The sequence below is a fragment of the Chamaea fasciata genome, unplaced genomic scaffold (genome assembly GCF_029207755.1).
Source record: "Chamaea fasciata isolate MVZ Bird 193981 ecotype frontalis unplaced genomic scaffold, bChaFas1.0.hap1 SCAF_7, whole genome shotgun sequence".
In the NCBI taxonomy this organism is placed as follows: Eukaryota; Metazoa; Chordata; class Aves; order Passeriformes; family Sylviidae; genus Chamaea; species Chamaea fasciata.
This window is the reverse complement of record NW_027094092.1, coordinates 23,253,295-23,279,495: the sequence shown is the minus strand read 5'-3', so window position 1 is coordinate 23,279,495 and position 26,201 is coordinate 23,253,295. Positions and strand designations below refer to the sequence as shown.

General features: G+C 42.6%; 1 protein-coding gene across 4 annotated transcripts; it reads right to left on the bottom strand.

The window, feature by feature from the left end:
* Positions 1-1,717: 1,717 nt before the first annotated feature.
* On the bottom strand, positions 1,718-21,249 carry C1QTNF4 (C1q and TNF related 4). 4 transcript variants are annotated; one of them, XM_066187916.1, is made up of 4 exons: positions 21,147-21,186; positions 8,806-8,865; positions 7,697-7,735; positions 1,718-3,238 (listed from the first exon to the last, which is right to left on the bottom strand). In XM_066187916.1, exons 3-4 carry the CDS (start codon positions 7,731-7,733, stop codon positions 2,130-2,132), a joined length of 1,146 nt encoding a protein of 381 aa, XP_066044013.1. In that variant the 5' UTR covers positions 7,734-7,735; positions 8,806-8,865; positions 21,147-21,186; the 3' UTR covers positions 1,718-2,129. The 4 variants fall into 4 exon arrangements, with proteins under 4 accessions (XP_066044013.1, XP_066044014.1, XP_066044016.1 ...); XM_066187917.1 differs by lacking the exons at positions 7,697-7,735; positions 8,806-8,865 and adding an exon at positions 6,492-6,656 and having other exon boundaries at positions 21,147-21,228; XM_066187919.1 differs by lacking the exons at positions 7,697-7,735; positions 8,806-8,865 and adding an exon at positions 6,492-6,656 and having other exon boundaries at positions 1,718-3,169; positions 21,147-21,224.
* Positions 21,250-26,201: the final 4,952 nt, after the last annotated feature.

Here is a 26,201-nt window from a genome sequence, read left to right as displayed (position 1 = left end):
GCGTTTTGATTTGGGCTCTTGTTGTTTCTACCAGATTTCCTGCTGCCACTATAGGTACATCAATTTTGAATATTCATTACATGTGCTTAGACAATGGGATCCATAATTCCATTTCTATCAATAAAATTTTTCCATGTTCAACAAAAGAGGCATGTGTGACCTTCAAAGTGGGCACTGCTAGCTTCTGACCTAGTTAATCTTATTCCAAGCCACTGTAGCCCAACAGATGGAGAGGAGAAATGGTAAGGCAGGAACAAGAAGCCTGGAAGCAGGATGCCACAGACAATAGTTTTAGAGGTCATCTTAGAGTTGTGACAGAAGGAGATAGATTGTTTGTTGCTGGATTTTTGTTTTGTGTGTTTGTTTCATTTTGGTTTATGCTTTGGGGTTCTTTTTGTTTATTTGTTTTTCACCCCAAAGGATATAGGAATTAAAATTTTATTTGAAGTAAAGCGTCGTCTTACCTAATGTTCTATTAATCTTATGCTGTTTTTTTACAGACTTCCAATCTTTACCCTTCACCCTTTTGCCAAATATGTCTCCAGTCTTTACTGTTTAGGACACGTATGGAGCGACAGAAGCAGTGTGTGGCTCCATTCAAGCCCAGTTTAAACAGAGTATCATCAAAAAGCTGAGCTGAGATGGCACTAGTGCATGAAAATACTGTCTTGCTGGAGAATGCACAGCCCGAGCCATATGAATATATAGAAAAAGGCTGAGTGGGTTGGCTTGAGACTCAGATGCCAACACACTGCTTTGAACTCAGGATTTTGTTAGGAGCAGTTTTAGAGCATTGCTGCCTGTTGAAGGGACTATAAGGTACACTGAAGTGATGTCATGAAGCTTTGTACATGCTTAAGATGATGCACTTTTGCAGTTCATGTATTTTTGGGAAACAAACCAGGGTTTAGCTCAACTGAAACAGCGCCAGTGGTACTACAGTGAAGCCTCCTGTGCTCCCACCACCTCCTCAGTGGATCCTGCAGGGCGCCCATCCGTCTGTTTGTCAGAACACAGCAATGTCCTCTATAGCCACGGTGTCCTCTCTACAGGACAAACTCTTGGTGGAACTTGGCACGTACGAAACCCTGGAACACGGATGCTGAAAACATCACCTCGCGGCGCCTCTGACCCTGCCTGCAGGACGCTGTCAGTGCAGCACATGGCGGGACAGCAGCACCCTTGGGTTCAAGGGGCTCATTTCTGGGGAAGGTAACGCCCCTGCCGACAGCAGTGCCACTGCCTGGTGTGGTCCTACTCTCACACTTAGTGTTGTGTGCCTGCTCCTGATCCAAATCTTTAGAGATTTAAAAATACATATCTTATTCTTCTTACTTCCCTTGCTTCTGGGCTTCAGAGCGTGGTCTATTCACAGATTTGGGCCCTTATCTTTCACTACAAGAAGCCAGCTCTTTTGTTTGTTTCTAAATGTATTCTTTACATTAAATGGAAGCTGAGATCCTCAACCACAGCTTCTTGACTTCATCTACATCAGATGAAGAAAAGCACAAACTGTGAACCCTGCAATAAAATCATAAGAGGTACCAACCCTTCATACACACAAATGATTAAAAAGAGGGTACACAGACAGATTGGCTCAGTAACATATCCTCAGCTCACTTACCATGTTTCTCTCTCACCTGAGCTGGTACCACAGCCACTGACAAGCACACAAGTCTCACAAAGTAGCATAAATTCCAAACTGAGAGCATTCACATATTTCATATTTTTATTACATTCATTTTCATTACATTAATTCCCTCCCCGGATAAACAAGGAAAAGTCACCACACCCTTTGCTCTCTGGATGCTGGAGATCTGCAGTAACATGACTGCAGTAGTTCTCTGATCCTCAGCATTTCACTACACTGCCCCACCCCCTGCCCCAAAACTACCTCATGCTTTATGTTAAATCAAACACCAACACAGGACACACAGCTACAGCCTGAAAGGGCTCTCTAGGGATGAATGGCACACACAGCAGTGGCCCTGCAGACAGGGCACAAGCGTGCAGCATGAGGAAAGCACTGGACACATGACAGCATGCTCAAAGTGGAGGATGATGTTCAGAGAAGCTATACCCCAGTCCATGGCATCTTGGCTCTTCTTATGCTCCTTTCACATCTGCATTTAATCGTTTGACCCTTGAGGTGAGCTGGCACCTGGAAGCCACTTTGGCTGAGCCTCTGAATAGATGAGGAAGCCTGTGAAGGTGATGTACTTGCCGTGGTTGCTGTAGGCACCATAGCCATCATGCTGATGGCTGTAGAGCCAAACGGTGTCCCCGTATTGCAGAGGCAGCATGATGCTCTGGCTCTGCATCTCCCGCCTCTTGGAGTGGTTGTCATCATAGATCATGGCCTGCACCTCATTGTGGTTCTTCATCAGTTTCACTGACATGGTCTTAAAGGGCATTTTGCCAATGGTAAAGGAGAAATAGTATGCACCAGGTATGCGGCATGTGAAGACACCAGTGGAGGAATTGAAATCTTTTCCAATATTCACGAACTCTGTATCAAATGTGATTGGCTCGTGCTGGGTTTGCTTCTCATCTGTCCCCAGGAGACTTTGTGAGCGAGCAACAGAAAATGCAGAGCGAGGGTCTTGTACCCTGCTTGATTGGTCAGACAACACATGCCGCTGGGAAGCTTCGTTTTGCTCTCTGGGAAATTGCTGAACTGTGTGAGGATGTGGCCCGAGCTCTTGAGAGCTAAGAGCATTCTGGAAGAAGGCAGAAGTGTCTGGATAGATCAGGTAGCCATTGAAAGTTGTATAGGGGCCCACATTGCTGTAAAGAGCGTACTTGGGATCTCCATGCAAACGCAGCCAAACTGTGTCCCCGTAGTCAAGCTGCAGCATGGCACTCTGGCTGGCCACCTTCCTTTCCTTGCGGTGATGTTCATCATACACAATTACCTGCACCTCATTCTTGTTTCTCATCAGCATAACAGACAAATTTTTCTTTGGGTATTTCCCAACAGTGAAGGAGAAGTAGTAGGCTCCCGGGATCCGGCAGCGGAACAATCCAGTCTTGGGGTCAAAATCATTGCCAATATTCACATACACTTTGTCAAAGGTAATCACCATCTCAGAGCTCCCTTCCATGCTGCTGGTTCTGGCCACAGAGAAAGCAGAGCGAAATTCAGCACTGGTGTCTGCTGGGAAGCCATCTGTAGGAAGAAAAATCATGCAGCAAAGGAGGCCAAAGATAATCTGAATGTTCAGTGTCATCATTGTATCTGGAAGAAAAAAGAGGCATATTTTAGCAGGAACAGCATTAATTTACAGCTCACACACCAGCTGAAATCCAGACCCGAATATTGCTAAATAAACACAAAGATCTGTGTCCAAATATTGAGAAATTTCTAGTGTGTTCTCTGGGGAGTGTATGGGACCACACCGTAGTTCAGATCCCAGCACCACTTTTATATTTTCTATAGTGAGAGCTAGACCTTTTTTAACCTGTACTCATGGAAAGAAAAAGAATCTTCTCCTTTGAAAGCCCAACTATCCTACGGCTTGTCTGCAAAACACCATGTTGCTCACACCGCAGAGGGATCTCAGAGCCTGCTGGGGCTTTGCCAGAGCTCCCTTTTGTTGTGCCTTTTTTTATTCGTAAGACCAAGGATGAAACAAAGCCCTACACAAACCCTGTATTATTCAACTGAGACACAGCTGAGGGGCAGGGAGAAGAGGACATATGCTCTAGAGATTCCCATGCAGATGCCATTGCCTCGCAGTGCAGTAGCTGTTTCACAGGATGTGGAAGCTGGAAGCCAAGTAAGTTGTTAGATCCCATTATTCCAACATGAATCTGTGAAAAGTATAAAGAAACATGAAGAAGAAGGAATGTATAGGGAAGGAAGACAATTAAGAAAATTACTGAAATAATAAAAAAAGGAAGAAAAACAAAATGGTAAGTAAAAAGAAAGTCTCCTAAAGCATACAATTCCTGAGAGAGAACTGAAATACTACAAATGGGGAAACAACTCCCTAAATGGATAACAGACCAGACATAAAAACTTCTTTGACCCCTAAAAAAGTTGGGAGCTAATAGGATTTTTCTGCTTCTATTTTCTGTGAATTTCTTTTGTTTTTTTGGACCGAGGCCAAAAATTATCTATTAGTGCTTTCAGGCTAGAAACAAAACTGCCAGTCATTCCACTGAGAAGCTTCTCTTTCTGTCACCTCTCTGTGCTTATTAAAATATCATTCAGGCTAGGAGGCAACTGCCTGGTTTGCAGTCTGCTCCATCTGTCACCCCAAAACTGGTGCCTTGCCAGCCTGCAAACAATGAATTCACAGACCAGCAGAACAGAAGCAAAACATGCAACTCATTGTGGGGGGGGAGGGCTGAATACAAATCCTGCAATAAAAAGGATAAAGGGGTAAATATTTGAGTCATCTGAGATGGCCTAGAAAGGCAGACAGAATGCACATAGACTGTGAGGTGGCAATGGGATCACTCACCAGCAGGAATTCAGCTTGATCCCTGCTCTTTCACACTTGAGGATAAAACTGAAATCTGAGGATTTAATATATAAGAACCCAAGAATAAATTAGATTCTAAATTACATGAAAATGCCACACTAGCAAAGACTACAAGAAATACCCATCCACGTCCCAATTTCACCTTAGATCACTTCTCTCACAGACATCTGTCGCAGGGCTCTCAGCTTAAGCAGGCTTATAAATTTGTTGGTGAAGGTCTGAGCAAGGAGAGTTTGCTGTTCAGTGGAGCAAGGACAGGCTGCTGATCAGTGATAACACTGAGCAAGGATAACACTGCTCTTCTTAGTGCTGAAGAATGCTGAGACCAGCTTGACCAAACTCTCACCCCTGCCCACAAGGACATGCAAGACTGAGGGTCCCTGACTGAGGCTGAGAGCAGCAAGGATGTGCAGGTCGTGATTTGGAAGTGAGGGTCAGAAGTGTTGAAGAGAAGAAACTAAAAAGCTGCCAACATGTTTTTCAGCAGAAAGCATGTTTTGCTGAGTAAGCCTAAGAACACATCAGCTAAAAAATGCCTATTTTGAATGCATATTAAAGTCAACCACTTTATACTATAAAAGGCCAGTGTCACTTTTGCACAGCAAAGATTTCTAGCATACCTCCCCAAGGTGTGTGAAGATCCTTCCCTTCAGTGAGGACACTCCTCAAGGTTATTCCTTGAGGCTGAACAAAAGAGATTTTCCCAGTTGTTGGTGTGGGTACTATCAATCTCTGCGTAACAATTATTCTGCTACCTTGAATATAACTGCTTTAATATAATTTCTTCAAAAACAGTGGACTAAATCAGTAGTAACAGTGATCCATACTGTGTAGTAAATATTTCTGATTAAGCTTTTTTCCCCCTAATCATTATTGCAATAAATTTAAATGAATAAATAATGTTATTTATATAAATATATCTGGTTTGCCATCCTTAATTCTGCAGGATGAAGTTGTCTAAAAGCTCAATTACACCTGTGTAACTCTTTAGAGACAAACCATTGACTAAGTCTGGGATCCAGCTGTACCTCAGCTCCTCTCTCAGAAGGAATTTAAAAACTAAGGGAGTCCTTTCTATACCTTGTGGCTTCTGTTTGTGAAGGGAGAATTCTCTAAAAAACTTTGTCTGAAGTTCTATTCTGCCTGCAACATCTCAGTATTTTCCTCCATGTCCCTGAATTCAGAATGTTTTTCCTGATCTAGCCTGCTCCTCCAGGCCCATATGGGCAACACTGAAGGCTGCTGAGAGAGCTGACTGGTGTCATTTTGAGGCCACTCTCTATCACCTTTGAAAGGTGATGGAGATCAGAGGAGGTCCCTGGTGACTGGAGAAAGGCCAATGTGGCACCCATATTCAAAAAGAACAAGTGACACTACATGAGAAACTACAGGGTGGTTGACCAGTTAGCTCCTCACTTTGGTCCCTGGGAAAATCATGGGATGTTCTTCTTAGAACATAGTTTTAGTCAAAGGACATGTAATTTAGCACACATTATTTAATTGAGCATAAACTAATCAAGCTGATTGCCCTCTTGTGGCAAGAGATCAGTGGATGTCACGTGCATTTTAGCAAGGCTCTTGCTTCAGTCTCCCAGAACATTCCTCTATCCAAATTGTGATATTAGATAAGTGGAGTACTAGAAAAGTGAAAAACTGACTGGATTATCAGGCTTGAGGACTAGTGTTTAATGTTTAATTTCAGATGTCCTCTTCAGTATTGTTTATCGATGTCCTGAGAAGCAGAAAGAATATCCACTGATCAAGACTGCAGATGACACCAAAACAGATGGTTGACCAATATACTTGGAGGCACAGCTGCTGTTCAGAGGGACCCAGACTGGTGGAATAGACTGAAAAGAAATTCAGTGATGATAAATGCAAAACACTGTACCTGAATGGACTAACGTGTGTGTTGGTACAGACTGGTGATTGACTGGTTGGGAGTCTGTCTGAAAAGGATCTGAAAAGGATCTAGGGGTTCAGGAGAACAGAAATTTGTACCTGAGATAGTGCCGTGCCCTGCAGGTACCGAAGGCTTACAGCACTCTGGGGTGCAGAACAGAACACAACCAGGAACCACAGACTGTGATTATTCCTCTTCAGTTGGCACTTAAGTGACTCCAGAAGAAGGCAAGGTCTGATGCTTGAGGCTGAGGTCTGATGCACCTGCCCAGCAAAGAGAGGCTGATTGAAGTGGGCTTGTTTAGCATGGAAAAGAGAAAACTTTGGGGGGATCTAGTAGCAGCCTTCCAGTGCCTTTAGTGGTTTCTGACACTGCGAGGTACTGCACTGATAAGCATGGTGGAAGAATAAGAGACAATGGTCATAAAATCCAAAGGGGAAGAGTCAGACCAGAAATAAGCAAAATAAGTCCATGATGAGGCAACTAAGAATGTTAAGAGTTTGCCCAAAGAGATCGTGAGATCTCCATCCTTGGAAGTTTACCAACAAGACTGGAAATAAGCTGTGAGCAACCTGGTCTGCACTCAGTGTTGGCTTTGCTTTCAGCAGGAACTTGGCCTAGAGACTTCCTAAGTCATGATTCCTGATTCTGTAACTGAATCCCATAGCTACTGCCTTCTTGCTGTTAAAATTCACTCCCTAGTAAACCTAGCCATGGCACTTACATGGAATTAACCAGCTAACAGCAAGTCTAACAGACAGATTATTTTCCATCCAGCAAATTGAAGGATTTCCAATGAAACTGTTAATCCATAGCTAAGTGTCACACATCTGCTTCCATGCAGTCTTTATTTTCCCTGACTTTGTAGTTAATGTGTTCCTCAGGGCAATGGCTGTCTCTCTTCCCATGTCTGTACAGCATTTGGCTACTGCTGCCATTTAAACAATACTAATAGACCCTAATATCCCACCAAGAACTAAATCCCAAACTGTCACACTCGTGAACTCAGCCTCTAGTTCAGCAGTATTATTTTTGCAGAGTGCTACATCTAGCATGGCAGGCCCATTCCAGCTTAGAAAACCAAGCCCTAAAGGCAAACTTAAAAGGGCTATTAGATGTTCCTAATTCATACTCATTCATTGTTATTCCAGTGATCACCATGGTGTGGCTGCATGGAGAACCAGGATGACTGTGACATGGCTGCATGCTCTTGAGATAACAAATGACAGGAAAGGATTTGGTATTTGCACTTTTAGCAACAAGCCCGTTTCTCTGAAATGTCTGTACTCCAGACCTTGCTTACCATATTCAGTAGTCAGGGGGGATACTTGAAAGCACATCACTGCTGGCCAAAAAGCACAGAAAGACAAAACAGACAAAGCTTAATAAAGTGTGCAGTGAATCTGACCTTATGATCCTTCAAATGTGAACTATCCTTGTTTCTGTTTGAAAGCTAATTTCTCTGTAATAAGGTCACTTATTAAACATTGAATCACCCAGTAAAGTTGCAAAGAGCCTCTGCTGCTGCTGCTGCTGTCCCTTATTTATTAGCTCTTTCCAAAAGCAAGTAATTTAAATAAGGCAGCTAATTATGCTGCGCTTCCATTAGCAAGTTGTTTCCTTGACAGCTCCCACTCACCACTTTCAGCACTATTTAGGTTCTTTTAAAAATAATTTACAAAGTAACTAATAACTGCCTCTCACACTAAACCAGTCTAAGAATAATTTGCCAATCATTAGGAAGACACATCCAGCTACAGGGGTGCCATAAACAGAGGCCACTCGCGACAGCTTTTGGACTTGAGTATTGTCATAATAATTCTGAAAGATAAAGCTGCCAAAATGCCCTGTTCCTCCCCAGAAAATTGTTTCTGGTGCCCAAGTCTCTTTTATTGATATAATTTTCTTCTGGCAGGGAAGAGATAGCACCGGGGATGTCAAGTTGGCCATGGACACTGCGGCATTAGCCTTGAGTTCATGCTATGATCAAAGTTTTAAAACTGAAGAGTGAAGTGAAAGACCCTGGCTAGAGATGGAAAGTGGGTCTTCAGCATGTGGCAGCTGTGTTATTCTCATTACATTTACGCACAAATCGGGGCCCTTTCTCCCCTACCCGACCATTCCTTATTGTTCCAACACCACAGAAGCATGGAATGAAACTAAGCACACCCAAGGGATAAATTAGGTAGGCTACTGCTTTTACTTTAGGCAGTACCAGCAGGGACAGCAGCCCACAGAGAAGTCAAGAAACTACTTTTGGAATAGGAGGCACAAAACACATGATGCAGCTAAACAATTCTGAGAGACGCTGGCATTAAATTAGTGACCTGAAAAAAAGGGACTGAAGTGGTACTGACTCACACAGGAGAATAAGAGCTGCAAAACTTTCTTGAAAAGAAAGTCAGAACTCACCATTTGCATGACCCAGGAAATTTTAATAGCTTTGAGTTTGCTGGAGGTGATTTTTCTGTCCTGGAACAGAATCAATCCACCAGTGAAAAGACAATTAGTTTTATTCTTCCATTGAGACACATGGATTTACAAAAGGACATTCAACAATAGAAAGGTCACCCCATTTCTACACTTGCAGGACAGACCTACTTGTGATACCACAAGGGTTTTCTTTTTATTCCCAAATATTAATTATCCAGATTCCCTAGTCCTACCTTATGCAGGAGTCCTTTAATTTCAGTGGGAGTTTTGCCAGGAATATCGCTGAAGAATGAGATATGAAACAAAATTGAAGCAGTTCAGTTGGATCAGCTGTTACTAAAAGGTTTTTTAAATCCTGTAAGCTGCAAGAGCAAAGCCCTGTTCTCTCTAGCTCTCACCCTAATATTTAAGGACAGCTGCAAATGTTTCAATTATTTGAATCAGTGAAAGCCTGTGTAATGAACATCCTTCTTGGACTATAGTTAGCAAGATTTCTTTTCCCAAGATACCACATGCTGTCTGTTCCACTCATCCAATACAGATTAAGAGCATCAGATAATGATGCAAATGCATCAGTTCTTCCAACATCAAAGAGAAATTAATTGTAGCACATCTTCAAAAGCAAAATCTGTGTAAGAGTACATGAGTAACAAAGTCAGTGATTCATTTATGGCTCTGGCCTTTCTCTGCTTTTGATGAACATGGTTATTTTTTTAACTCTGGCACAATCCTGGGAGGTAAAACATTGTCTGAAGCATTCAGGAGGCCTTTTGGAAACTATATGTCACACCTTGAATGACAGACATATATTATGGCATTAATATAGAAAGTGCTTAATTTTGAATGTTTCCCTGAGTCAAGGGAGAGTCCTTTAGCATAATAAACCAGCCTCTGTGTACTCAATGATCTGTGGAAAGGCAAAAATTATTTTCAAGTGCCTCAACTCCAGACATACTCTGGAAAAGGAAGACTTTTTGGAGAGACTTTTTTGGCAGAAGCCACTACTGTTACTTTGCATTTCAGGATATGATTAAACCTGCTGTTTCAAAGAAAGCCCTAACAACTCTATTTAAGCTAAAATGATGCTATGTGAAATGATGTAAATTCACTGACCAAAATGAAAACATGATAGTTCTGACATTAAGATTTTTCTTCTTTAACATCATTTAAGAAAATTTGTCATACACATTTGAAGTGCCGGGGTGACAATGGCATCTGCCTTTTTGGCTACCATTATATTTTAAAATATATTAATTTAGACCAAATGGTGTTTTAGCAGACAATATGGCTGAATAAATCCTAGGTGGGAGCAAGGACTTATTCCAGCAAACTAATGCTTTAAGATGTAATAATTTTTTACATCCTTTTCTAAATGAACACATTACACAAATCCAACTCTCCACCATGTACACACTGCTCAAGAAAACAGGACTAAAACTTCAAAGTAAAGAAACATACTCTAACACAGGCCAGAAGTGGAAGAACAGAAAACATTGCTAGAACATTTGAGTTTAAACCGTAGTTCATAAAATGTGTTGAATACTGTAAAGTTGTTTTGTACATGCAGTTAAATCAACTGTTGATCAGCAATCATTGAAATTGCACCAGCAATAAACAGTGAAAAAAATCAGCCACTGATGGGAAGGAGTTCAGTGACAAACAGCTTCTGTGAAAGCAGAGGCCAGAGGAGACTGGAAACCACAGCTCGAGAAAAACCGAAAGTGTGTTGCTGTGCAGTGTTTATTTAACATTGCTACCTTTAGACATATAGAACTGAGACTATTTCAACAACTGGAATTTTCACATGGATCCCATTACAGTTACAGTAATGCCAAAGTTAAACCATCTGTTTTCTCACCCCCAAACATAACTTCCTTTTTTAACCTGGTTTATGCGTGCATTTCTTTTTCCTGGTGTGCACTTCTTTTTCCTGGTATGCACAAGAGATGCTGAGACTGTAGAATAAGGGTTTTATTGTAGTATTTCATCTCTCCAAGCAGGATTCATATTGCTGCAGCACCAGAAGGCAGATCACACTGGCATAAAGGATTAACAAAGAGCCTGGCCTGGAATACCAGGAGGTATTTTGATAGGCAAAAGAAAGTATCTGACACTTTGGCAGCAAATACCATAAAGATCTCAGTTAAGAGAGTGAGAGAGGAAGGCCCCAAAGGCAGATTGCACACTGCAATCAAGTTCTAGAGAGAGAGGACTCAGAGAACTCAGAAGATGGAGTAAAGGGCAATTTCTTTGCTCCAGGTAGCTGGGCTAGAAGCCATGTAGCAGGAGGACTTACCCACAAAAGTCCCAGGTTTTTTTTGCCTGTGAAGGTAAAACCATATGAAGCAAAAGGCCACTGCCAGAGAGACTGTACCAGCAACAGACCTACTGGGGTGACAGATACTTTATGAGAAAGAACGCTGAGTACAAGCAGTGCAATTCAGGCTATTCCAATGTGAAATTATTCTTAAAAACTGAACAAGACTTATTTACAGGGTTTTTATTTTAAACTTCTCATCTGGCTTAAGATACTTAAACTTATGGACCTCCACGAACCTAAGCAATAGTTTGCTTCAGTGCAGCTGAATTAATATTTTCATTCTCCAATCACACTCACAAGAAGATGAGGTTCCTGGGCTATTCCCAGAGTTGATACTGTATTTGTTAATTTTCTTTTAATCCTTAGTTGTAACAAATACTTGGAGACATGAAAGGTCATCAAGATGAGAGTAAACATTCCAGTTAAACACAGGCTGTACAGGCTTTCCTTCCTGTTCCCTGTTGCCTTCCACTTTCATTCACATCCCCAGTCATCCAGCAGCATGCTATGGCACCACCGGTTGGGCAAAATCTTGCAGTGATTCTTTCACGTCCTCTCATTTCCTCACTAAGAATGAAAACAACTGTTAATAGTAGGTTTATTTGTCCAAGAACTAATAGGAACCTGTGGTACCTGAGCCCCACAAAGATGTAGCAAATAAGGAAGCAATTTTGACTGTCTATACATTACAGGAGTTGCAACTTTTGTGTTACACCTTCCTGTCGAAGACTGTTGTCCTGGAAATTGTGATGATGTTACAAGAGATACTGGAACCTTGTGGTACGCTCTCAAGGCTTGTTCATTGTACTCTCTGTAATGGTTTATGTCCTCAATCTTCCTTCTGTGAGTTTGTGCTCCTACACTTTGTATCAGCCAATATATGATTTTAATTGAACTGCAATGTAAGGTCCTAATCAAACAAAGAACAGGTTTTAGATTCTTCTTTTCTGTTTTCTTTTATAGTTGCATAGCCACATCTGCTCTCTCTTTCTCACTTCAGTGGACAAATAATCATCATTTTTTCCTGGAACTCTGCACCTGCAGAAGTTGTTTTCAAACCCTTCCCCCACTCACTGGAATGCTGCCCTCCAGTCATTTCCCTAAGACCTGCCACATCACCCACCTGGGTAAAAGCTAGAGGGAATATGCTGGTTCTTTCTGGTTAACCATCAAATCTCAAGTTAGGACAAACCTGTGGAGTCCAGTAGTGGTCCCCTATGGGAACTAAGGATAGCTGAGTGCCAGCTGGGATTACATGTCATGACAACAAAAACCATTTTTGTTTAATCGTTATGTCTGAACTCACTGACTGCTATGAGCTGATTTAGCAATCCAAAAATTTTTACAAGTTGGGTAAATCTGGTCTCCATCCTGACTACCTGCAGTTAACAGAAAACTTCCAGAAAGAATGAGATTAGTTTTACTTTGTTTGATAAATCAACTTCTAATGCTATGTTTTACCAATGGAAACATTGCTTTGGTCATTTTAGCCATCAAAGGCTACACTAAATATACTTTGAGAAAACATCACATGCTACTGACTACTGTTTTCTGACAGCAGGCTTTGCAAATCTATCTGAAAAGAACTCTCCACGTACTGGGGCATTTTCTTACAGGAATGCTGGTTTCCTTGTGAGTTTTTTAGCGTGCCTTGACAGGTAAGTCAGGAAAACATGCCGTCTTTTAACATCTGCCATCACACTCAGCCAAAACCCCACATTCATTTCTTTTCATGTCCTGCTGTTTCGTTACTGTAAAGAAACTCAGAGAGCACTGAATTGCACTGCAGTGCTGGTTTACACTGTCAACATGCGGCAACATCTCAATTTGGAAATTCACTGAGCTCTGGTTTAGTGAAGAAGGTGATAAAAGGCATTAAGATCCACATATCTTTCATCTCTGCTCTGGCACTTTCATTTCTGCCCCTCCTCCTGCTGGGTCAGGACACAGACCTGGAGCCAGAGACCATGCAAGCATCATGCACTCAGCAGAGGTCAGTATTATTCCAGAATGAAAACTCTGTGTGGGGAAAAAGGGGTGTCAGTCAAAGTCTACATATGCTAATAAGTTTTTTTTCTGATCCTTTTCTCCAACTGTCCAACTGGATCAAAGAATCATGAAATGGTTTGGGTTAGAAGAGACCTTAAAGATCACCTAGTTCCAACCCTCTGCCATGGGCAGGGACACCTTCCATTAGACCAAGTTGCTCAGAGTCCAATCAACCTGGCCTTGAGAACTTCCAAGGATGGACATTCACAACCTCACTGGGAAAACCTGTTCCAGGGCTTCATCACCCTCACAGGAAAGAATTTCTTCCGATTATCCATAATAATCCTGTTGCTTTTGTACCCAGTGAATTGGTAGACAGATCAAGAAACAATCACTGAAGGAATAATCACTGCCTGGGACTACCCTCATTTTTGTTACCAGAAAGTTGAGATACCTTGAGATAGAGACTTCCCCTGGTATGGAACAGAAGTTCTTGAGAAACATTGAAATTCTTCAATACACACAGTGACCTTCAACATCAATTACTTTTAATGAATCAGATTTATCCAATACTTGGCCCTCAAGCACTCTTTCTTTTATATCTACAGATACACAATCAAAAGCAGCAAAGTAAATCAGCAGGGTTAATAATTGTCATGCTTATTAATACTGACGCTTCACAATCAGCAATGTGTAGTTCCCCATTTTCAGTGGTTTTACCTGCCAAATCCCTTGTGACCAGACCTCTCTGAGGAAGATCTATAGACAGTTGGAACCTGAGCTCTTTCAATTTTTCAGCCATTTTACTAGCAATTATTTCTCAGAATGCTATAGCTATTGCAAATGAGGCAACCCAAGGCTGAGAATTGATATTTGATATCTTCAGGAAAACCATAGTTTCTGCTTCCACTTTTAAAACATTGACTATATTTTCGTCCATTGATTTAATCAGTTTGTCATCTTTTCCAACAGGGAACTGTGAAGTTCCTCCCCAACACCCTGAATAAATCAAGCTTTCACTTCACAAGTTTTTGAACCTGGATTTTTCTGTGACAATCTGACACAGAGGTGCTGCCGCCTACAAGGCAGAATCTAGGGCCCTGGATGGAGGGACAGAGAGAAGCATTCCTGAACAATGCCCTCCACACACACATACCTTTACAAGGTTTTTGCAATATCTGCTTTCTAGCTTTATATTGCTTCCAGTATTTTAAACAAGTCAGTCTCCTCATAATGGCAGCAGAAATGCTTGTGTGACCATTTCTGCAAAACTCCATCTGCACTGGAGAGCTGCTGGTAAAAGGCTTTGGCATTGCCATCAGAAAACGCTGCTGGGCACTGCTGTTCACTCATCAGCTCCTCATTCACTGAGAGGAAGCGCTCAGTGCCTGTCAAGTGCTCGCAGATTCCCGGCTTATCTCCATGACCAGCCAGTTTTCTCTCAGGGAAAATTGCCTTTGACAGCTTGAAGCTGATGCCTCTGATTTTGCTTATAGGAAAAGAATTTTGTTAAAATACTGAAATAACAACTGCAGCAATGCATCGGCAGGTTTTACCTGACTTTTAGATTCCAGTTGGACATAATATAAAGAACATGAAGGACATGGCTGCTCTGAACCCTGCTATGCAGATGCTTCATTTAAAGCAGGCTTGGATAGCATTACTTTGCATTAAACACGCAGCTCATACTGAAAGAAGGGCCATTTGCAACAGCCTACACAATTTCCTCACAGCCACACTGAGAAATTCCAATCATGCACCCTAAACCCAAACATTCATATTCAGTTCGTATTTCAAGACAGTGCTTCCTCTATTCAAATTCTTTCAGTCCCCTACCTTCCTTGTAGCTACTTCTGTCTAACACCTCTCCTTTTCAAGATAATTACCAACATTTTCCACCAGGAGAAACATTTACCATCTGCAGAACCCCCTCCAGCATGTTCAGTGTTTTTCTGCACAGCCTGTCTCAGATTTCCTCACAGATTTCCTGGAGAATAACCCCCTCACCTTGTTGTCTCCTCCCAATAGTAAAAATAGGATTCTTTTACATTAGCTGTATTTGCTTTATCTCCTTCCAGAACCACCTTTTTCCAAAGCTAAATTGCCTTTAGCACTGGATCACAGTAAGCCTTCTTTTGGATACCCTTTGTGCCTCTCAAATAAAAACTGTTTCATACACTCATCTGAGAAGTAAAGGCAGCAAGGATGGGAAGAGGAATGATGAAATAAACTCAGGCAAAGCAGTACAAACTGATGTCAAGCACTGCTCAGTCCTTGGGTGGAAGGGATGTGAATTCACTTTGAAATATCTGGGCCATTAAGTGGCTGGCTTTCTAAGCATACAATTATTTTTCCCAAGGTGTTCCAGCAGCAATGGAAGATGGGGAGAGGGGGAAAATCCATCACTGCTTATATACTGTCACAGTTTGTGCTCATGTGTCCCAGAGTAAATAAAAAATTGATTGCCATCAATTTATGGATAATTCCAGTGTAAGACTGTTCAAATTACAAGAGATTTTTATGCTAATATGTTCACTGAGCAACAGCCCCGTGAAAACAGGCTACTAAAAAGTGCAGCTGAACTCTTCATTTTCTCCTTGTCTTGTTCATTCAACACAGATTCTTTCCAGCAGTCGCTTTGCAGTGTTTCAGTCCTAGAGAGTACCTGTTTTCACAGAAAAAAATTCCCTATTGCCTGCTTGGTATAAAAACACTTCCACTCCTCCCAGTGTGTCTTTAACTTCTTTAAGAGTTTTTCTTTTTGTCTGAGTGAAAAGGTCTAAAGCCTGAGGAGAAAGAAAAATCCCTCTCCCTTAGAGGATTAAAAAATTATTTGGTTGGACTCTGTGTTCTATTCAGGATCTTATGCGCAGCCCACCACTTCAGCATCCGAAAGTGTTGATCATTGCTCTCTTTTTTCTTTCTACCTGTCTTCTCACAGAGATCCAGGATTTTTCACCATGCACAGGGGACTGTCTGTTCCGTTTATATTAAACAATATATGTTAAACCATTAATACTACAGGACCTAGATTTTCTCTCCCTGGATAAATGCCTAAAAATAAAAATCATAGGGCTATGATTTATTTTATTCCTATTCTGAATTCCACTATTCCACTATTCCACTTCTAAAAACCATTTTTGGACTATACTCTTCCATTCAAGGAATAAAATACTAGAAGAGTTTGTATTTTCAGTTCAGATAATTTTACTAATTGCTAATCTTGATTAATTTTTTCTTCTTCCATAGTGTTGTTTCAAGCATTCATAGACTTAATCAAGCCTCTGCTCCCAGGAAATCAGAACGTCCCATTCCTTCCCTTTTCTTCCAAAAAGAGAGACCTTTTCTAACTGTCTTCTAGTAAGCTCTTATTCTTCTCTCATGGTCTTTTCAGAAAGAGCTGGCCTGTTGTCTTGGTGCTGTGCTACCCCTGGGTATCAGACAAACATCAGAACAGGGCCAGCAGACTTCTTTTATTTCATTCACACGAAATGATCACCTCCATAAAATGATAGAAGAATGGTCTAGAGGAGAACTTAAGACATTAAACAGTCCAAGGGGTTTTCCCATTATAGGATCACTAGCCTTATTTGATTCCTCACAGATAATTGTGTAACCTGTTCTTAAAATATCTTCAGAACCTCCCTATATCAAATATTCCACTGTTTTTATTATCCTGGGTCCTAGAAAATTGTTTTTGTCGTTTAAAATAGTCATCCTTTGTGATGCTTCTTGCTTTCTGCTCCATCCACCATGAGCCCAAAGAAAAGATCATTCCCTTCTCTATTTTTTGTCTGAAGACTGTTATATTCCCCTGTAAATTTCTGGTCTAAAAATTTCAGTTATTTCAAATCATCTTGCAGGTCACATTTTTCTGACCTTTGATGAGTCCTGCCACCCTCCTCTGGACTCCCTCTGATTGAACTGCACCTGTCTCAAAGTGCAACAACCAAAACTTAGCACAGCCCCCAAGCTGAGGCTTTGGCCTCAGAGCAAAAGGATTGCTTTGTGTCTTCCAGGCTTCCATGTCTTTTACATATCCGAGCAAGATGTTTGCCTTTATTTGCAACAGCATGACATTGACTCATGTTCAGCTTGTGATCTATCATTACAGATACTTTTCTGTGGAGTTGCAACCTAGTCATTTACTTCTGGCTTGTGCTTATCTGGTTGGTAATTTCTGCCCTATTACAGTAATACCTTGTATTTATCCCTACTGAATTTCATTCACCTCTTTTCCTAGAACGTCTTCCAATTTATTGGAAAAAATCTGAATTCTAGTATTTTCCCTCAGCATATTTCAAGTGTCACAGTTTTACGTCCCTGGAAAATGGGATATACCCACTCCTTATATTACCATTCAGGTCCTCTAAGAAAACACAGAGTAAAAGCAGATCCAGGACACCCCAATGCGCTACTGAGTCAGTGCTAAGCAACCTGTGGCCTATTGGAAGGACTGGCACATACTAAAAGCATATGGGCATATAAGCATATGAGCTCTGCATCTGCTGATATTTAAAGAAGACCTGCCTGTTCAGATCCTCATGTTTACCCAGTTTATAGCCTCCTTCACCTGCTATGCCCCATGCCTCACCAAAACAAATATTTGCTATTAATGGGCAACCATAGTCAAGAATCTCAATTTTTACATTAAAAAACCTACAACCCAAATGAAATCTCTCATTCTTATTCTACAAGTAGCCTTTAATATGTAAACTGAACAGAGGCCAATTTTGTTAGAACCTGCTGGAATACTGAAAAAATAATTGGGAAAGACGTGACCACTTCTCTTCACAGATATAGGGATATGATAGAAATGTCCTAATTTATTACATTCACTGTAGTTACATCAGCAGCATAGGCTTCAAGCGCAGCACCAAGGCAGCTGGTTGATTTCAATGGATTGAACATCTCCTTTACTCTTGACCAATAACTGCAAGATCTTTTCCTTGGAGCATAAACGCCAGTCATGATGGTCACAAGCAGGCACATCACAGACAGTAAGCCTTTGTGTACATTGGAATAAAGATGATCTGGTATTCCTCCTGACAACAAAGGCTTAACTCTCTCATCTAGCCCTGATTCTTATTCCAGTAGTCATTACCACAGTGCCCCCAGATTCCTTAACCCAATATAGACAGTTTTCCTGGCACTGTGACTGAGGCTGTGGCACAGCAGAAAACATGCATGGTGCAAATTAAGCAGCTGGAGGGTAAAGAAGGAGAAATTACAAATTTTCCCTGTTTCCCAATGGGGCCCTAGTAATCACTTATTAGCCCCTGGAGTAGTCACTTACTGCTTGCTCTATGATCATCTGATTCTGGCAGTGTTACCTCTGCTGGAAACCTCAGACCTTTGATTAGATGCAGCAGGAATTCCTCCTTTGTTCTCTAACTTGTCTGGAGGAAGCATGCAACTAGAGAGAAGCTTTACAGGGACAAGAAAGAACTAAGGGGTAGACTTGGTATTCACAGAGCACCAGCAGCACAGCAGTTGTGTAGGACTGGCTTATCTCATTTGAACATCACACAAATTTCCTTATCTAGGAGAGAGTCAAAGCAAAAGGTACAGAAAAGCTGAAAGGAAAAACAAAAAGAAAGGAGAACCGAAAAAGTCCTGACTTTACTTCCGCTTGGATTGGTTGGCCAATGGGATCTGTAGTAAATTTCTGAGTGCCAAATGAGAAGTAAGAGGCTTTTAATTTCTACTGGGTGAAAATCAGAGCCAGAGTATTTCAAATTTTGTAAGATGAACAATCCAATTGCCAAGCCTTAATGTGTCTTCCACAACAGTACAAAGAACCTCATCCCTATAGAGCAGTCAGTAAACTGTAATTCAGTGGAACATAATTTTCCTTAACTGTGCACCTTGGCGTAGAATTCATGCTTCATACTTTGGTGATTTAAAAAAGTGGCTGCATGGAAGAGTTCAGGAGTAAAACCCACCAAATTGTAACATCTGACCTCAGATGCTGAAAACAAAGCCCTAGACTTCAGCATGTGTACGACTATAGCAATTTTAAATCCTATTTTTTTCTCTATTCTTTTGCCTAAAAGTCAATGCAGAGATGAGTATCTCTTAGAGGGAGACGTTTCTCAGCTGAAAATATTATTTTTTCAGAGGTACTCACCCCCTTGGAAATCTACTGTCACCACCAGTACCAGTTCATTTCATCGCTTTCTGCCTTCACCATAAGAATGGGTGAAATTCCGGCACAATGACAGTACAGTGATCACTCAGAGGCTTACTGCCATTTTCTGCTAGCACTGGCCTCTTTTTCTTTTGCTCTTCGTATTACAGGGAGCTCTGCACAGAAGGTTCAAACTATCTTGTCTGTTTACAGCTTTGACATATCATTTTTCTTTGTTTGCCTGTGTTCATCTAGGTTACTATTTCATACAAGAGTAAGTCTTCCAAGAGCTGGAGATGAACAGGCAGCCTTGCTCCTCTTCCAAAATACACCTTTTATTAAAATGGAGACTATAAAAGCTATCATACACTACATGACTACAGGTCACAGGACAGTTATCCTGTTTTTTCACAAGTATAGCTGCTGCCATTGTGGGCCCACCCAGCCTTCTGTACTTGGAAAATATGAATGGTTCACAGTTTATGAATGGAGAGCACAGCACGAGGGATAGATGATTACACAAGTAAAATATAAACAACAACAATACAACTAAAACATAAATAACAACAAAGGGTTCTGAGTTTTGGCGCCAAATCTCTGGTTCCAATGTATTTTATTTCTGCATCTGTTTCTTCACCTACAAAACAGCATGTCTATAACACCAACAAATTATCAGATTTAAACCAATTCTATATCAAAGCTATGGGCTCTCCATTATGGTAACCAAATGCCCTCTGAAGGCATTGCTTCTTTCAGATGGAAAATACAAAACTCATCTGTAGAGTCTAGTCCACAAACCATTCAGCACTTTGAATTATAGCTTTTTAGAGGGAAACGGAATGCACAGGGTAATGCTGCTCTATTGGGAATCCTCATTCTTCCTTGACATACCTCCTAGTGCTACAAATTAACCCTTAAAAATGGCTAGACAAGCAAACAGCTGCCATATGCCAAGATAGGATTGCAGCCTCACTGGCGAAGTGTTTCAAACTCTTGTTACACATCATGTCCCTGGAGAAGAGAAACTGCAGAAGGTTGCAATAGCATCAGAATGAATAATTGAAGCTCGGCTCATTCAATATGTGCATAAACGGAAGGGTCACAGTGCTGCCTTCTAGTCAGCCGGCAGCGCAGAAACTCACCAGTGTCTAATAGAAACATCATCTGGAGATATTGACCTACTTCTCTGGGAGCTTTTACAGAGTGGGTTGAGGAGATGCCAGTGGGATGGCCAAGTACACAGAGGATTAAATCATATTATCTAACAGAAAACCGCACATAACAGAATCAGTTGCATATGCTACTCTTGGAAAACCCCTCGGGACTTTGTTCTGCCGAGAAAACAGAGACCCATGCAAGATTAATGCTATTTCCCACCTGAGAAACTGTCCCTGTGGGAATTTGCCAGGATGCTCTTCACCGTGGCGAGTCCTTGGGAGGTTTTCCTACCTCGTCTCCATGACAAGTGGGGCCAAAATTTTATACCCTTTCCCACATAAACTCTACAGCCATTTAATACTGGGAATGATAGGTGTGAGGGAGGGTAACTCGGGCATTACCCGCTATTGTCCAGCCGCTCGGTGGGAACGGAGGGAGCGCAGCCCGCCCGGGCGGCCGCCCACGCCCTGCCCGAGGGCCACGGACTGGGACACCGCAGGGTGCCCCGAGCGCAGCCCCCTTCTGCAGGACCGCGGCGGCCGCCGCCAGAGCCCCGACGGTCCCTCCGCTCCGCACCGGCGGCCACCCCTCAGGAGCCTCCGGGGCCAGGCCCGCCCGCGGCCCCGCTCTCATCGCCCCTGTCCGAGCGGGGGATCCCATCCCAAAGCCCGGCCCTGCAGGTGCAGCCCGGCCCCACCGGCGGCGGCTCCCCCGGCACGGTACCTGCTGCGCCCCGCGGCGGCGGCTCCGCGGCGGCGGGTCTGAGCGCGGTGCGGAGCGCGGTGCGGAGCGGGGCCGCGGCGCTGCCTGCGCACTGACAGCTCGGGAGCCGCGGCGGCGGAGGGGGCCGGGGCTGGGAGGGGGCCTCGGGCACCCGGGGCTCCGGCGCCGAATCAGTGACGGGAGGAGGGCCCGGGGGCGGGCGGGAGCGGGGAACGGGAGGGGGCGGCGGGGCGAGGGGCTTGGAGCCCCCGTCACCGCCGCAGCCCGGGCGGCCTCCGGGAGGCGCCGGCGCCCGCGGGCGCTGCGGGCCGGGGGGGCGTGTGGGCGCCCACAAGGACGGGGGTGACCGAGAGATGCGGCGCTGTGAGACAGCCGGGCCGGTCTCCCCGCTGCCTTCCCGGGAGGAGAGGGCGCTGGGGACGGATGCCGCGGGATGATGCCCTTCGTTCAGCACAGCTGAGCGAGGCGGGCGAGCTGCCGGTGCCCCTCCCCGCCCGGGGCGCAGGGCAGCGGTGTGGGACCGCCCGGACCGCCGTGGGGCGGCAGCGCAGCGCCCTCCAGTCCCGGGCTGAGCCAGCCGGGACGGGGCTCCCGCCCCGGCCGTCCTCGGGCAGGCCGATGAGGGAGAGCAAACAGCCTTAGCTAGACCAAAGGATGTGACTGCGGTAAGCGACAGGCTTTTGGCTACCCAAGATCATGTTCATGACTGATCTGCTCTGGAGATCTGTGAGTCCCAAAGCATGTCTACAGACTAACTGTGTTATTTGGTTTATCAAAAGCTTGTATCTCTCTCTTGCCTTAGATCATCACCTAACAACAACGAGGCTACTACTTGTTCCTTTGAAGGCTGGCATTGATTTTTGCTGACAGCAAAATAGTAGGCTTTTCACATTCCTGATCTGAGTTGAGCAAATTTGGGGTTTTGTAAAGCGTGTTTATTGTTAACCCTGTTGTTGACTTCCAAAAAGAAGATTTAAAGATGTGGATGTTTAAAAAATGTTCTGACTCTCCAGCAGTAAAGGTCTTTTACCTTCCAACACCCACTTGCTATGGGAGGAATTTAAATGCCAGTGTACTCACTCAGAGTACAGATGGGGCACCTAGTAATGTTTCCCCTTGTGGATTGTCCAGCCATTGTTGCCCTGTGTTGGTATGCTCTGCTATCCAATCTCCATCTCCAGTTACCCTCTTGTGGCGGACACCAGGACTTCCTCCTGTTGCAGCAGCAGACACATTTGAATCAGTTTTCACATAAGACATGTACCAGTCACAAGGCTGATTCTTACAGTAGACGGAGAATGGAAAAAAAAAAAAAAAAAAAAAAAGAAACCAAAAAGCTTTCTTCTGAGAGGAAGAGGACTGACAGATGAGATGACCATAAAGTAATTTACTCTTTGGTGTGAGGATGCAATTTATGGTGTAACAAGAACTTCCTACTGCTCAGTGGCTTGTCTAACGTGGTGTGCATATCATGTTAAATACCTGCCACCCCGCCAATCCTCCCTAGCTCTGTACCCACCAGGCGCTGCATTGTGCCTGTGTTACATCTTTTCCTTCCCTCCTACAGAATGAAACAAAGGCGTCAATGACAGGCAGAATGAGACATGAGAGAGTTAGAGACTAACCCTCATGTGGGTCTGTCAGCTGAGCAGAGTATATCCTGGATGGGCTCACATCCAGCTGGTACTGCTGGCTAAACGTATTTTGTGCTCTCTTAACAGCTTCTTTACACATTTCAAAGTACAAATTACTCAACACTCAATTCACTGCTTCTGGAAGGATGAATGGACCGCTGACTCCCAGGATATGAGAATACTCATCTTGGACATAAACTAGACAAATGTATTCCTTTTAAGCATCTAGCAATGATAGCAGTGATGAGTAATTATCAACAGTATGATAAACTATCCTTCTAAATATCTATGTTGCCACCGGGGTCAAAGTGATTGAGTACTAAGATACTACAGTATTATAAAATAGATGTGTAGTTTGCGTTATCCTCTGTAGTCCTGATAAGCTGTACTCTGTTCTGCCTCTGCCAGACAGTTTTTCTTTCTCCATGGGGCAGTGTTAGCACATGCCTCCTCTGGCCCAGCTTAGGAAAGGCAGAGAGCTGTGAAGAGAACTGTGCTTCCACTCAGTACCAGCTAGTGGATTTACTACATCTCCTTGGAAAAGTGCTAAAACAGAGCAGAGCTGCCTCATCTGTGGGTTCCCAGGAAAGAGGCAGAAGGTAGAGGTTTTGTGAGGGGAAAGGAACATACTTCCCAAAAATGGGGAGTGGAAAAAGACCTTCTAGTCCCACCTCATACTGTTGCCTTCACTGCAGTTGATAGTCCTCCCCACAAGGACATGAAGTCCCATGGGTGCACTGGAATGGTTTTTTTGTGTTAGTATTTTGAAATTTGTCATGGCAGTCTTGGAAGGATAAGAATCAGTGTTATAAAGTTCAAGACTGTGAAAGAGGATGCTTATATTTATTCTAAATGAAACTGATTTCAGTCACTTGCAGTCATTCACTCCCATTTCACACATTCACTCATAGTAACAAGCATCAAGATGTGTGTGTGTGTGATCTGCTCAGGATTCTGTGCGTGCATGTGTGTGTGTGACACAGAGGACCGGGGACAGGAGCTCCTGAGTCCTTGGGTTGCCTCAGGTTTGTCTTGATCAGGCACAACAAACCACAATTTTGACAAGCTATTTTATGACCCCTGGGGGTCAAGATGTCATGGCATGACTATGATCTCAGTTTTGCATTTTTGTCCTCCCTAATTCTTAGGCAAGGCTGCTGCCCATCATCTTTATTTTCTCATTCTGGGTATCTTTATTGCTGCCTTTCTGTTGAGAGAAAAGGGATGGGCCATCTTTGATGTGACTGTGTCAGAGCACAGACCTTCTGGTCTTGATGTATGCATGTTCCTTATAACCTGTTTTATTGCTGTTGCTTGTACCCTTGCTAAAAAATATGTGTCATAAAGATAAAAAATGACAAAGTAAGTAGTGATTCAAACAAGCCTAAGGATTAAAAAGAATACCTCAAGATTATATAGACTCACTAATATGTAAACCAACTTATAGTGGGACAGTGTAAGGCTAAAAGAAATAAACCTCTGTGGTCCGTGTGTCAAAAAACTTGCATTAGGCTGCTGCTGCTTACTTACTTATTATGAACCTGGAAATTGAATGATGAGCTCTTAGCAGATGTTATCACTTGACTTACAGGGAAGTCTTTCAACAGCAAAGGACATAATTAATGACTATCATGGGTGAATAACTAAAATAGTTTTTTGAGAGCTCATAAAATGGTTTTTTTTTGAGACTCCACTTGCAAATACTGTTCTTGGAAATGAAGGGATTTGGTGAGCTTTGTTTTGGTTTGTTTCTTTTCATGGTCTGGGTTTCTATGATTCTGAATAGCTTACTTAAGAGAGATATGTATACCATTTCCCTTAGAAGAATTTAAAACTTGAGCCTTGAGGGTCATTGATCATCTCAGGTGTCTGGAGTATGTTGTAATGACAGCAAATCAAGTGTAGAGAAATTTTGTGTTGAAATTTGGAGTATCTCCATCTAGAAAGATAGATCAGAGGGCAACTATGATCACATCTCTAGAAGAGTAATTCTGTGCCATGTGCATGAATGAGGAGAGAACAACAACTGTGATCAGTGCTGGACATGCTGTTTTCCTTTTCTTGCCAGTTGAGAGAGATGCTGGGTGCACGTGGTGCATGCCAGCAGAAATGCAGTGTAAGTTATGTTCACATGATTGAAGTGCAATTCTGTGTACAGTGAGAGCAGATTAATATTTCTTGAAAGACTACGTTGGGAATCGCTGATGGGGCCACAGAGAAAATAGCACCAGGAAAATGTAGAAAGGCTGAAACCTTTGTGACTGATTGGCAAAAAAAAATCTGGTAAACATTCAACTTACTGAATACGTATTAGACTCCCAGCAAGACACCTCCTGAAGAACTTGTCTGGCAATATGTAACAGAAAATTTCAGGAGATATCTGATGGGAGTTCTTGCAAGAAGGTGAGCAATAGCTGCTTGTGACTCCATGAAAAAAAAAGAACAGGTGAAGCCAACAGCCCTGTGACAACAGGGCAGAGTGATGCAATTTTAATGCACTTGACAGACACAAATGCCGATCTTTCCACCAGAGGAGCAGCCAGGAACACAAAAACTTGACAGTAGAAGAATGTAGAAAAATATATTTTGAACTCAGTGTATGGAACACAATAAGGTGTGAAAGAATTTAGAGAAATATTTCACTTGTTTGTCTCCTAGAGCCTGAGAAGAAAAATAATAAAATACAATTCTTGATGATAAAGAGAATTTTGATATAACTGACAACACAGGACTGTCAGAATAATTCTCTGTCTAGAATGTTGAGGGTTCACATAACCTGTGTGGGAAGGAAGGTGTGGTATAATTCCCTGAAACTTGAAGTTCTGACAAGCATTGCACAATGACCAAACATGAAAAGAATGTCAAAATTCTCCTGGAAGAAACGAAGTATTTTCCCTTGTATTTGAAGAAGTTGACATATGTCAGAGAGATGTACAACTCTGAATTCCACTGGGACACCTGCAGACACATATATAGGTCTAGTATAAACTCAAAAAGAGAGTCGACACCACAATCAAATCTATCTCACCCAGTTAGGAGAAACAAGCAAGCAAGCAAGCAAACAGACAGAATGAAACCCAAACAACAAGCACTTATTCCTATCCAACTACCAAAGAAGAAAACCATCTTTACAGGTATAAGCTTTCCCCTTTCTCTTACAGTCTTTGTCCTTTTTCCTTACAAATATTCTGGAAAATTTATTAAATTCACATATCAATAGGATACAAGTTGAATATCATAACTAAGACTTTAATGTCTGTATTCCATAATAATGACCCAGTATCAGCTATTAATGATGAAGATCTTAGCATATGCAAGCAGGAAACCTTACCATACCATTGTAATTGGATCCATTTGGAATCCCAAATAAAACTCTAAAATTTGTAGATGGCAGCTACATAAGCAGAGAAACAATTATTTC